This window comes from Chelmon rostratus, chromosome 14, assembly GCF_017976325.1.
Source record: "Chelmon rostratus isolate fCheRos1 chromosome 14, fCheRos1.pri, whole genome shotgun sequence".
Classification (NCBI taxonomy): Eukaryota; Metazoa; Chordata; class Actinopteri; order Chaetodontiformes; family Chaetodontidae; genus Chelmon; species Chelmon rostratus.
The window spans coordinates 17,789,898-17,803,777 of NC_055671.1; the positions used below are offsets into that span (position 1 = coordinate 17,789,898).

At 42.3% G+C, this 13,880-nt stretch overlaps 2 protein-coding genes across 2 annotated transcripts in view; both read right to left on the reverse strand.

The window, feature by feature from the left end:
- stk10 (serine/threonine kinase 10) overlaps window positions 1-7,635 on the reverse strand; it is a 44,395-nt gene extending 36,760 nt beyond the window's left edge. Inside the window, exon 1 of the mRNA XM_041952318.1 lies at window positions 7,113-7,635. Coding sequence (XP_041808252.1) covers window positions 7,113-7,271 — 159 coding nt within the window. The 5' untranslated portion in view covers window positions 7,272-7,635. The remainder of the gene's footprint in view (window positions 1-7,112) is intronic.
- A 2,840-nt stretch (window positions 7,636-10,475) lies between these two features.
- Window positions 10,476-13,108, reverse strand: zmp:0000001268 (CYTL1 domain-containing protein). Its single transcript, XM_041953070.1, has 4 exons — window positions 12,956-13,108; window positions 12,552-12,596; window positions 11,893-12,039; window positions 10,476-10,520 (listed from the first exon to the last, which is right to left on the reverse strand). The coding sequence occupies exons 1-4, from the start codon at window positions 13,106-13,108 to the stop codon at window positions 10,476-10,478; spliced, it is 390 nt and encodes a 129-aa protein (XP_041809004.1).
- Between the last annotated feature and the right edge of the window lie 772 nt (window positions 13,109-13,880).

The window sequence follows — 13,880 nt, forward strand, 5'->3', positions numbered from 1 at the left end:
GCTTTTGTCTCCCTCGCCACATTTGTCAGTCATCCCCGCCTGTACACCTCTCCCCATCTGTCCCGTGTATTTATCCATCTGTTTTTACCAACAGTGTGTCCGAAGGCCACGAGCTTCAGAGAAGGCAAAGCTGCGAGCGCAGATGTTGCGGCCCTGTGCGGCGGTGTACAAACATGCGGCGCTGTATGCACACGAAGGCTGAGTAAACACATGCATAAAAGCACACGCTCCCAGCATTGTGTGTGTGTATCAGTTAATATTCAGGCATGCACAGTCTTTTCAAAATGAATCAAGCTGGGAATAATAACGTTTAATACTGTATCTGTGTTGACTAAGGTATTAATGATTACTGAGGGTGTGATGGCTTGAAAGCACAGCGCTGGTCTGCACTCGAAATGGAAAAGAAGCCCACAGTGAGTTACAAGACTGAATATAACCTAAAAAAATCACTTTTACCATCAACTTATTAACTTTTTTTTTTTTACTTTTACAGCACAATTAAGGAGTCCTTGACCATTTTGACTGTAGGCTGAAAACAATGAGGAATAATTAATCATAGCGTCAGTGGCCCAGATGGCCCCCCTGTAACCGACAACTTTCCCTGGAGTCAATCACCTCCAGGTTGGATGAACATACCACATGCTGACGTGTATTTTCGGCTTGTATTCTGTGTTACAGTCTTTACAAACACACACGCACAGCTCCCTCCAGGGGAATGTGTGTGTGTTAGACCTTTGCCCCGTCATAAACCTGTAACTCGGCCCCCCCCTCCCATGTGTCTGTGAACAGGAATGTGGTTCTCAGCTCCTCCATAATGACGGCAGCTAATAAAAGCTCACCTCTGACAGCAGACGCCTGTGGAGGTGATGATCTCTCATTTAGATCAACAAGGTGCACGAGCAAGGCAGATAAACAGCCACATGTAGATGGTGATTTATTTATTTATTTATTTTTTTGGGGGGGGTCTTGTTCCATTCCAGTTGTGTCAGAAAAGCGACTTTTTAGAGTAAATCTTTGTCAAGTCTCGGGACCCAAGGGTATCATTTCCACTAGGGATGGAGGGACACTCTCACTTTATAGTTTCAGTTTGATTCATTCATAATAATAAAAAACACTAAACTATGACACATTTTTATCATATCAATAAATTGCTCATCTGAGTCACTGTCAGTTATTAACGTGCACATGTTTTTTTTTTTGTTTTTTGTCACTTTTTTGGCCTGGATTTTGCCTCTTAGGCAAGCACAAGCTGCTGGTGAGGGAGACACTACTCAGGGTTGAAAAAAGCCCTCCTGTTTTCAGGTAGAAAATATGTCACTGCTTTTATTCACAGATAATCCTTCTATCAAAACAGCAGAACTGATGACTCAACAACCAAAAACATTTGACTTTAGCACTTGAAATTGGAAATGGTTGCACACCAATCAGGGAAATCAGAGGTCATTATTCAGTTTATGTGGCTTGGTATGCTAACATTATTATGGAAAGCATGATAAACAATTTAATCAGAATTTAATATTTGCTAGATGCATTTGTCGAAATGAAGAAAACAACATTTATGTGATTTGTATTAATCTGAAAACAAACCTGCGCCCTCGCTAATACCAACACTTCTTAATTTGAAGAAGCTGACCATGTTTTTCTACAGCTACAGCAAGGCCCATTCACTTCTATGCGTTTATGCCAGAAAGACACTCCTGAAACACAAACATAACAGTGTAAAATGTACCGTGAAAAAGTCCTATTAGCTATGTTTCCTATGTAAACTTCAACATCAGTGGCAGCAAAGCGTGCATTCATGCATGTGGGCGGGTGGTTAAACATGTATGTGATAATATTTTTAAGGCAACATGGGGTTTTCTCCTGAGTGACTGACCGAACCGTTTTTTTTAAGAGAAAAAGCAACCAGAATACCAAACTGGGGAGGTTGTGAGAAGCGTTTCTGTTTCAAGGCTGCAAAGCTTTGTCATCACTAACCCCACCCTCAAACAGACAAAGTAATGCAAGTATCTCTCTGCGGCTTTTGCAAGGAATACCAATATTTCAAAATGCTAACAACTGCAAAGACTCTGACAGAGGAATGGCACTTCAGTTAAGTATCAACTCAGTGAGATTCTTCCTATCTGACAGAACCTGCTGACTGCATGAACGCATGAACTCATGCACTCACAGAATCTAACTGGGTGTGTTCAAACTAAAACACCCCATGATGGAGCAATGACTCTATTCAGGATGTGAAAGTTTTGATCAACATTGCAAAATTTCCCACATTCAAAACCTTGAAGAAATCAAAGTCACCAGCACAAAGCAGGTCAGTGAGGCAGGAAATGACGTTGAGCCACAGAAAGCCTGACAGAAAATAACACACTCTTACACTGCTCTCATCCATCATTCGTACTCATGCAAGGCCTTGAACAATATCTTAAAAGCATGAATCTTGAGAGATGAGCTCCACTTCCTGGCTGCAGCTTACAGGACAAAATACAAGCAATCAGCAGATTTCTGAGAATGGACTTAAAATCAGGCACAGAAATTCTCATGAAAGTCCTCAACCTCCAGTTTGTCACTGGTCCATAACTACCAGCAGTATAAGGATGTAGGAACAGTGAAGAGGTTTTCCTGTTAGTGCTAGTAACAGTGTCATCAAGAATGCTGCGCCTACACCCACCCAGCAGGGCTCTTATCAGTCACCGTGGGCCCAGCTGCTCCCTGAGATTAGACCCAGGGTTACTCGCTAGCGTCTCAGCAAAGGCACTTCAACACGCGTCTTCGTGGCACTGCCACACTCTAAATTAAGACAATAGCATTTCACACAACCCTTGTGGCTTTCCTCTGCAAAGAGGATGTGGCAACCTTTGCCCCCTCCCACTCACTGAAGACACCCAGTGTGTTTCTCTTTCACTTAACTGAAGAGGATAATCATGTTTGAAGTGATTTTTCCATAAGCCTTTCACTTGCGTTCCACCATCTGTCGTCGCAAGTCCGACCAGCACGACGGATGTCCTATTTTGTGCCATAAAGCGATACGGTTGTCCTACAACATCTGGCCTGGTAGCAAGTATCTTCAGAGGCCCAACAACCCAGACCTGTTCTGGAATTACACATTATTCAAACCTAGTGTGCATAAATGAATTTTCAAAAAACAAATACTTCCTGTTTAAACAAATACCGGTTTTAAAATGGATTACGGATTTCCAAAATAGCCCCGGGGACAATTCTGTTCTGGCCTTGGCTGAAGGACAATCAGAGCCATTAGGTCCAACCTTATATCCAACAGTCTTGATGGAAAGGCAACAAAAACTGGTGCTGTTAAAAGAGAAATAGACTTGGCCTTGAACCCACTGCTGCATGGTGTCTTGGCTCTCTAACCTGCTGTCCGTTCCTTTTAAAACTCTGTATCTAAAGTGTAGTTTCACTTGCAACACACACCTTTATTGTTATCTTTTCACAACAACATGCCGCTCGCAGTTCACGCTCTTTGACTCATTGCACTCATTTAAGTATTTTCCCATTTTTGAGATTTAAATACATCTCTATTTAGAGCAGTGCACTACTTACAAAGCACATGGCTAACTCCACAGTTTAAGTCCAGGTTTAGCACACCGTCTGTCACATTACAGACCAACAGGTTCTCACTGCGGCTTTCATCCCGCAGTGAGAACGTGACAGCGCGTAACCTCGCAGCCTGTGCGTGCCCATGGAAACATTTCATCAGCGGCAGCAGGGCAGTGCGCTCAGCGGCACGTGGCCCCTTAATTAGTGAGGGGAGCCATACGACTCCTGTTTCATGCTTCAGTTGCAGCAGCACACCTTCACACACATGCACACGCTCTTTCCAGCAATTGCAAGCATGCATAGGAAGATGTGCATGAAACAAAGAAAACAACCTGTGACACAGTGGGTGGACAGGATGTGTCATATAAGCAAGAGAGAGAGTTAATAGGCTATGGTGAGAATCAATTTCTGACAGGAAGACAGAAATATCATATTGTGGTACTTTGTTATTTGGGTTCTGTATAAAATGGTGCAACATTTCGGGCAGCATGCCAAGAACTTACAACATGCACCAAAAGGGCATCGAACATGGACAATTAGATCAAACAGCAATTTCAACCTAAAAGTAGCACCAACTGCACTCAAAAACAAAACGCTGATTATGCAGTCAGTTTCTTACATGTTCACTTGATGCCAAACTCCATTAGGCCCTAGTAAAGTTAAAAAGTTGACCATTTCCTGATCCATGAGAAGAGTGCTACATCTGCTCCTGAAACTGGGTCAAGGTAGAAAAGCTTTGAATTTCTCACATGTGCTGCAAGTCCTGGGCTGAGCCAACCACAGACTGCCAGCATGTGGCAAAAACTGCAATCAGTGCATTGTTAAAAACGCTGTCTTAATGTCCTGCTGTATAGCTGCTGCATGACACTGTCACACTGATGGCAGACAGTGATACTGTAACGCCGTGACACGGAAAACTCGAGAATGTCAACAACAGCTTGTTTGTGCACATGTGTTTCCTTCAGTGTGGCTCTTGCAGCATAAACCTGCGAATGAATACTCTCCTAGGTGCCTGGTTAAAAACATCTGTGGGTGGAGTTTTGACCTTGACCTTTTCATCTGAATTCTTAGTGAATTAAGCACAAAAAAAACAATTTAATTAAAAAATTTAAAAAATCATTTTAAACTATCATGCAAAATGACATGTTTGAAGTCCTGTCATGTGACCCTTAAAAAAACGAACCAAACAGCAATTTCACCTTCATGTGAATAACTTAAGGAAGAGAACTATGCAACATTTTACCAAGAAAAAAAGGGCAAAGATCAGAGAACGGTTAGAAAAACAAACTCCGTAAAACTGATTTGGCCCCTTCATCTGCAGCAGACAATCAACACCAACAGAAAAGTAGAGTTGCACCTACAGGTAAGAAATAGAGCTTAATGTATTTAATGCCTGAGGAACTGTATTGCATTTTATGAGCTCCTCCTTTCAAAGTGTTCCTGCGACACACACACACACACACACTTGATCTGTCCTCAACACTCCCCTTAAGGAACAAAGTGAGTTGTTATTCTCCCAATGGTGACATTAACCTTTGGAGAGTCAGTTTGACAGGAGCGCTGTGTACTCTCAACCACCGCTGTGCAATCGAAGAGGTCTGTGCTCGATCTCAAAGACAGATGTTGGAAACAAAAGGAGGTGCCTGAGCAGGGGTGCCTGCCACGCACAAATGACAGGAATTCATCTTTTAATGAAGGGACGATCAGTACTGCACCTCTTCTGCCCGTCACATGTTCAAAACCAGCGTCTTATATTTGACTCCTGCCCTCCAACAGTCTGACAAACAGCTGATTGAACTTGTGACAGAGGTATGGAGTCTCCTCCCCCTCCCGCCTGCTCTATCAAACACTTTAACAACGGAAAACATGTGCGATTCACCACTTGAGGCCTTTCCCTCCCACGAACGAGCTGATTATTCAGAGGTTCGGGAGCTGCGAGTGGAAGCTGTCCCCTGATGGTGTCCCACGATTTCCTCTCTTGGCGGGCGTCTGCTCCCTCTCTGCCTGACAGATGCAGGTGTGGAGCAGTCCTCCTCCGGCCCCCGCAAGGAGAGTAAACAGAAGCCGACGAAGAGGCTTGACGTTTGTATATGAAAGACATAGTTGGGAGGCATAACATTTCAGAGAGCTTGCCAATTATTCAAGTGGGACGATGCTCAACGCACGGATAAGCCAGGAATCATCTGAGCCTTTCAGCTCGGCTTCAGTTTGAACTGAACTTTGAGTTTCTGCACCCACGCTGTACAAACAATTCCTGTATTTACCATAACTAACTTCTAAGAGGCGTCCTCAACTGTAACGCACCTTGTGTTCAGTCAGGCGAAGCCAAATGAAAGCACTGTTTGTTTATGCTGCTTCACATGTGCTCTCGTGTTATTCTCCCTGTGTCGTCCACCGGACGTCTCACATGCTCGCTCTGCTCAATAGATACATTACAGGAAGACAATGTATGCAATGTACGATTCAGACCTGTGGCTACATAAGACTGGAATGATGAACTTTCAAAAATTCATTTTCCCATGCCTGCGCTCTTGCTCCATCGGCCCGCTGCATGCATACAGCCCTGTGCAGCAAAAACAAAATACCTAAACAAGGTGGAGTCCTCTAAAAAGACTACATTTTCTGTTCAGGGCAGCCCTCTGGTAAGGCATCACTTCTTCCACTGAGGCCCCCGATGTGTCAAAGACTTTCACTGTGCTCTGCCGGGCAGTGCAGACACAGAGCGCCTGTGCCATGCTTCACAGAGGGGACTGAACAGCTAACAGATCCAGATTAAATAACTCCTCTGAGCCAAAAGTGCTGCTGAGGTTTGAGGGGAAAGGACAGAACTAATGAAGAGCGCTTTCATTGTCGCTGCACCGTGGATTGGAGGAGCTGGGCGGGTGATTGAGGGTTCCTCCACACCTTCTGTACTGCAGAAAATGAGAATCGGGACGTCTCTTCATGTACTTCAGTAAAACAATGATTTAAAATGGTCAAACTCTCACTCCTGAGGATGAAGAGTATCTCAGCAGGAGGACAAAGAGGACGATGAATGGCTTTTCCAAACTTTCACCCTCTGGTTGTGTTGCAAAACGTTTCCGTGCTACCCAAAGCGACAGTAGGTGACTACCTTAGTTAGTTTTACAGGGGAACTCTGGACCAGCCACATAGCTGAGATATTAGTCACAATCCCAACAAGTATGGGATGGTGAAGCGTCCACAGGTGATCGGGAGTGGTACACACCTCTATTGTAGGCTATATTCTAAGACAGAGGGATATATAAGGTGTGTCCATCACAATAAAGACACTACAACTTAAAAAGTTGTATCTCATATTTGGCAATATTTCATCATGGTGTGGCACAGACAAACTGATCATCTTTATGGGAGAATATAAGAGTGACTGAACATAGGAAAAGAAGACGGAGCAGCACTGAAATCTTTAAAGTGTTACTGAAGTTGGCAACAGGTGCGCAACTTAACAGTAAAGTTTGAGAGGTTTAAGAAGAATAAATGAGTTGTTCACTACACTCTTGTGGCCGCTTCGCAGGTGCCTCGTTACTTTAAAATCTTACCTTGTAGACTTTTCCAAACGCGCCATCGCCCAGCTCGCCAAGTATTTCCCATATGTCGTTCGGATTGATGTCCCGGTGGACGTGCTCGTACTGCTTGACCTTCTTCTTGATTTCAATAGTGGGCAGACGAAGTATTTTGCTGAATCTGGCGAGTGCCATTATTTACAACACGAGAACATTCAAGAAAAGAAAAACGAACAGGTATAGGAAGGCTCTACGCGGAGAGCATTACGCACGCAGAGACGCGCAACCCGGTGGGGAGAAAAAAAAACGTATCTACAAATTTACCAATCCTCTTTCTGCTTCTTAGAGAAAAGAAAAAGATGTTCGCTCTAATTCAAAGAAGTTATTCTACTCCGTCCATGTCAGCTCTGAAGGCTCCGCGGTCCTAATCCCATTCACAAGCTGCGGTGAGTTCTGGACGCGCGGTGACCACCTGCCGCCGGAAACACGATGGAGTGCCGCCGGCCTGCCTGCCTGCCTGCCAGGGCAACTTGTTGCTTCACACTGTGCGAAAGCGCCCCACCTTGTTACTCAACAACCCTCCCGCTGCCGTCATGGAAATGTAGTTTCTTTGACAGGACGCGCCGTCGTCAGTGCGGCGCTCGTGAGGTAAGAAGGACTTCACGTCCGGGTTGGTGCTGGGCGGGTCCTCCGACAGCTGTGCCATCAGCAACGCCACTAAACTTCCACTGTGACACTCATTTCCACTCTGCTGTATCACCACTATATCTAAAACATTGGTTACAGGCTTGGTTTTTATTCCCAGCCTTCTGGTGAGAGTTCTTGACAGCTTAGTTTCCTGAAAATCCTAAATGCGTCGATCACAATCACAGTGTGCGTGCGCTGCTCCTGCTGTGGTTTCTGTTCTGTTTCTGTTCATTTAAACTGCACGCTGCCTCGCGCTTCACCTGCACCCGCGGTGCTGGAGCGCCCTCTCCTGGCACCTTCAGCTCAGTGAGGCTGCTGAGCGCGTGAAAACAGCTGCAGATGATGAATTATCAGTGGGGCTGAGATGATTATCGATCAGCAAAGAATCAGTTGACATTTATTTTGACGACTGAACTATCAGGCATAAATGCCAAGCATGTTCTTCTTCAATCAGCTTCCCAGATTTGCTGCTTTTATATTTTACATAATTTTAAATTGATGACAAAACAAGCTATTTGAAGACAGTTTTTGGCATTTTTCCACTATTTTACAGAATAAACACTGAATTCATTCAATAAAATAGCAGCTGAAGCAATTATGAAAATATTTAGCCCTGTGCGATCACAAACTGTGTGAACTGTGTTTGTGGGGCTGATGCTTCTATACTACATGCAATTCCCCCTGTTTAAAAGATCAACAAGCACAGAGAGCTAGATGAAACACATGATTATGAGGTGTATGATTTGTCCTCTTTTCTCTAGTATATGAGGTTTCAAAAGTTTTGCTCTGTGCTGCTGTTATGTTCTTTCATTATTGCCTACAACTAGTCCACAATAAGTTTGACCTTGAACCAGGTATGTCTATACTATTCCATAAATGGATGTATGGCTGCAGGTTCTCACTCCAACCAATGCGGAGCACACCACTCATTTAATCAGCTGGTCTCAGTCTTCAGCTGATAATTAGGTGACCTCTTGATTGGTTGGAACAAAAAGCTGCAGCCACACGGCCCTTTATGGAACAGTTTGGACATGCCTGCCTTAAACACTTCAGGGTTATCACACCAGAACCAGACTTTTTAACCGCAGGTGGATTCTTTGATAGAAACCAGGTTGGTGTTAGAGGAGTAAGATGAAGAGTGGCTGATTCACTGGTCTCTGTACAAATGATTGTTGTCATCAAAAATGAAACTCAAGTCCCATTAACGCTGATCTACATTTTAACACAGCACTGGCATTGATGGAGGATGTAATCACTGGTGGCTCTGAGATATTTGTCAATGAACATCAGGTAACGTCTTACCTCATCTCGCAATGAAGCTCACTGACCTTCATTCGCTTCCTCATTGAGTCATTTTCTCTCTCAATTTTAAGGAAAGTTTAGCTGAACAATTAACATCTGAACTGCCGATTATGGACAGGAAGCTAGGTGGCAGTGGGGTGATGTCATGCTTTGCAGTGCATTGAGCTGTTTAAATGGGCTGGAAAACATAATTTGGCATATTGTGTTTCAACAGCAGCTCTAATGTTCCAGGATATTTTCAGGATATATTTATCCATTTCAGGCTTTAAAATTTACTTAAAGTGCCAAAAGTAAAAGTAGTCATGGCATATTTCACAGTAATTTACATTACTGGATTCTAATTACTGATGCATTAATATTTTCATCACCTTAATGTTGAAGCGTGTGAAGGTGGTTTAACTACTTTATGTAGTTTATCTGCAGAGTAGCTTATTAATTTCCCCTCAGCATTTTATCTTCATCCCTTTTACTACATCATCATTTATTTGTTGATTATATTTTATATTATTAAACTAAATCTAAAACTGAAAAGTAACTAGTGGCTTATGTTGTCAAATAAATGTATCAGAGTAAAAAAGTGAAATATTTGTATAAGTATAAAGTAGCAGAAATTGGAAATACTGAAGTACAAGAATCTCAAAATTGTACTTAAGTACGGTACTTGAGTAAATGTACTTTCCACCACTGAATAGATGTCTAGTTATGTTTGCTGTTCAAACACAACCTCCTTGTTCCCTAATATCACTTTGGATTCTTGATACATCGTGAAAGAGATCCAAAAGATCTAACGTCCAGTTGCCCCAGATTCAACCGTCTTTGGATCACCTTGACCTGGATGACTGAGAATCTCCAGACATTGTGAAAGAGAGATTTAATCACATCTCTTCCTATAAATCCCTACAGAAGCTTCAGTAAAGTGACAAGCTCATGCAAGTCCACACAAGCCCACAGAGGTTTACACTAATCTCCTGACGCTAATGATTTGTAATTGCACTACAGAATGGATAGATGGATGGATGGATGGATGGATGGTGTTTTCTAGCAAACTACGGACAGAGCAAAGACCTTAAATTACACTGATTTTATTGGCAGAGTGATGAAGACTGGTCAGAATTACAAACTCAGGATTCCATATACAGTGGCCTATCTTTGACATAAATTACATTTCTACTTTACTGGCACAGGGAAAGAGAGCTGGGGATGACAGCCAAGTCCAAAGTCTAAAGCATGGAGCCACTAAACGTTTCACAAACCAGATTCCATAGGAAACCCCATTATGGATAGAAAACAGGTGGTTAAAGCACATTTTTTGGCAACAAAACCACAGTTACCATCGATTTAAACTCAACGTCAGTCTTTGCCGATGCTTGAAAATTGCACGTCGAGTGCTGTCTTTCAGGATCCAGTGTTTTAGCGCTCCAGTGCAGCACAGTCATGGATGGTGAACACCAAGTCCTGAGCAAAAAACACAACGGTGAGATAGACGCGTTTTGGCAAAGCATGTGCAACCGAATAAGATCTTATTCAAGAGCTCTAGGTTTATGCTGTAAGCAGCTCATCTATTAAATACACTGTAAGAAATCTGGGTTCCACTCATGCTGCATCCATAAAAAAATTGTGTGCATACTCGCACAATGTACTTCCAGTCTATAATTAGAGCTCAACCTTTTCCTGCTATTGAAGCTGAACTGAAATAACCGCAGTGAAAGTGAATTAACTGTCACCTCTTGTCCAGACATCGTGGCCTGGTCCGCACAGACAGGTCGTCTGTCTGTCGGTCCGTCGTAGCAAACCAGGCCCAGACGTGTCTGCCTTCACAGTTCAGGTGAGCGGGATCAAACATCCACAGAGTACTGAACGTTTTTCATAATCTGCTTCATAAACCCTGTTTAATCCTGTGAAATGACCCACTGAGTGATCCATTAACCGGCAGTCAGTTTGAACGCATCTCATCAGTGCTAGTCTGTTTTCCCTTTTCTGTTTCATGCCGGGCTGCAGTGGCTCAGCGGACATAAAGCAGATAGTTCTTTCATTCATCTAAGACTCTGTTATGGAAAGTCTGTGTACAGTAGACTTAATCAACCTCAGTGCTGGATTACAGCTGTATTTTACTTCTGTATGTGGCCATAAACATTGTAGCTCAAGTATTTGGGACTGAAAAACAACCTGGAATAATCTGAAAGAAAGTCTGTTTCAGGTTAATGTCATTGTCATAATAACTACAACTCAATGAGTGTGTTTAGATGAGCACGAGCATCCTGGTTATGATCAGGCTCCAGGATCGAACCCTGGTTATAGAGAGCTGAAAATGCTACCTGGAGCACTCCAACAGAAACCAGGACACTGTGGCATGTAAGCATCTCATCCAGGTTTCTCAACATTATTTGGTGGTATTGAACACAGTGACTGAGATGATCAGATATCAAGAGCCAAGCGCACACATGTGATCAGAAACCTGGATACTGTTAGGATCGAGTAAACAGGGATATGAATAAACTGGTTTCCCATATTCCATATAAATGTCATATTCTGCATAAGATCAAAACCAGGTTACCAGAGCGCAGGTAAACACAGGAAGTAGCTGCAGCATAGAAAACACAAGAAAAAAAACAACAACACATTTTGTGGTCCATTAAAAGTAAAGATAATTCACAAAAAAGTATTTCCCATGTACAAATAAGGCGATCCATATGAGGCCCGTAACCTCCCTGCAATCCCTTCACTTTCTACCTTTAATATCTTCATGGTACAAATCGATACGTCTTTATGGTACTATTGCAGTCCGATTGTGTTCATGTGCTCATTTCGACCGTCTGTCTTGTCTTACCCCGTGACACTTCTCTGACATGATGATGAAGAGCTGCCTCAGAGTGACACCCAGCTTCCTCACTTCCCTGGTGTAGGCGCAGCGGCGCTGTCGCAGGCCCTCCACCAGGGAGATGTAGGTCCTCATTTTGTACATCACGCAGGAATTCTGACGGCATGAGCAGCAATTAGTGTCCCCTGTGTGTCTGCTTCTGATTTACAGCTGAGGCTTTCAGTCAAAACACCACAGACATCAGCGTAGAAGAGTTGAACAGTGTGAAGGATAAACATCGACTGAAAGCACTGATCAGAAAACCGGAAGGTTATCTTTAACTGTAACTTTGGTTGCCTTTCAAATATTTTGATTTTTGTCATGAGGAATTTGAAAGCAAGGCAAGGCGATTTCATTTGTACAGCACATTTCCTACAGCAGGGCGATTCAGTGTCCTTTAAAGGGTAATAAAAATACCGCAAATGGGAGAAATTTACAATTACAAATTACAAATTACAAAAGTGCAATAGTACGGGCAAGCAATACAAGAGATACTAAATTTAAAAGTAAGCTAGTGCTGTTTAAATCAACTAAGAATAAAAGATAAAAGAATGCAGCAAATATTTCCATATTTAAATGCACAATTAATTCAAATAATAAAAACAAAACACTTAAAAAGTCATCCTTACATGGACATCAAGGTAGAGATCTGGCATGTGTGCCATGCAGAAACTCTGGATGGGGAAAAAAACCCAAAACCAAATGAAACAAGAAGTTCAAAATTAAACATTGACCAGACAATCTAGTACACTTTCAATACCCATATACTAAAATGAGTCCACATGTAGCCTGCTATGTTTTTATTTGATGGGAATTATCCAAATAAATGCATTAAATCTGTAAATAGATAATAAAAATAAGGAATAAAACAACTATGGCTTCCAATGTAGTCATCAATATAATAATATACAAAATGGTATACAGTATGGCACACACAACCTTGCAAGAAAAAATACAAAACATAACTTTAGAGTTAAATTTAACCCATGCAGAGCAGAAATGTATAGGAGTGACAACGTAGCAGGTGACTTACAGTTTCATGGTCCCTCTTTAAATCTGCAGCCCACTGTGTGAGCTCTCTGGCCATGATCAGCACCTTGGTGTAGCATGTTGGTGGGTAGAAAGGGTAACTCAGTACCAGCGGCACCAAGGACCAAACAAGCAACAAGTGCTTAAAGATCGCCATGACTCACTGACACCTTCTGCACGAGCAGAACCTTTGTTTGTTTGTGTCTCACACGCAGCCACGTATGCAACTGGACAGATTTTAACACACCCCTCTGTTTACTCCAAAAGAATTATGCAACTGCAGAAGATAACCCATTGTGTCAGATGAGACAGCACTGATGTCTGTAGAAGAAAACAGGCTTGAGAGGAAAGTAAGCTGTTTTTGCCTAAAAACGTTAATACTGAGAAGCCATGAATAAGGAAAATGACTTATTTGTGAAAGTAGTAATATCACAGTGTAGAAATACTCCACTAAAAGTCATGCTTTTAGTTACTAAATCAAATTATTTATTTAAGTAAAACTACAAATGTATTAATACTAAAACATTCCACAGCTTTCCCAGTCTTTTGTTGCTCCTGTCCCAACTTGTTAGACACATGTTGCTGCATCAAATTCAGAATATGCAGATATTTACAAAAACCAATGAAGTCGATGAGGTACAAATTAAATATACTGACTTTGTGCTGTTTTCAATTGAGTGTCAGGGTTGTAATAACTGTTGCATTAATGTGTTCATCACTTCAGTGTTACAGCTGGTAAAGGTGGAGCTGATTTCTCCCCTGGGATCCAATAAGTCTGATCTTCACCTGCACCATTACATCAGAATTTACTTGTTGAATACATGTATGTATGCAAAGTAACTTGGAACTGAAGGCATCAAATACATGCTGCAATATGTGTCTTTGTATTGCAGAGTAGTACAGCAGAAAATGGAAATACTCAAGTTGAA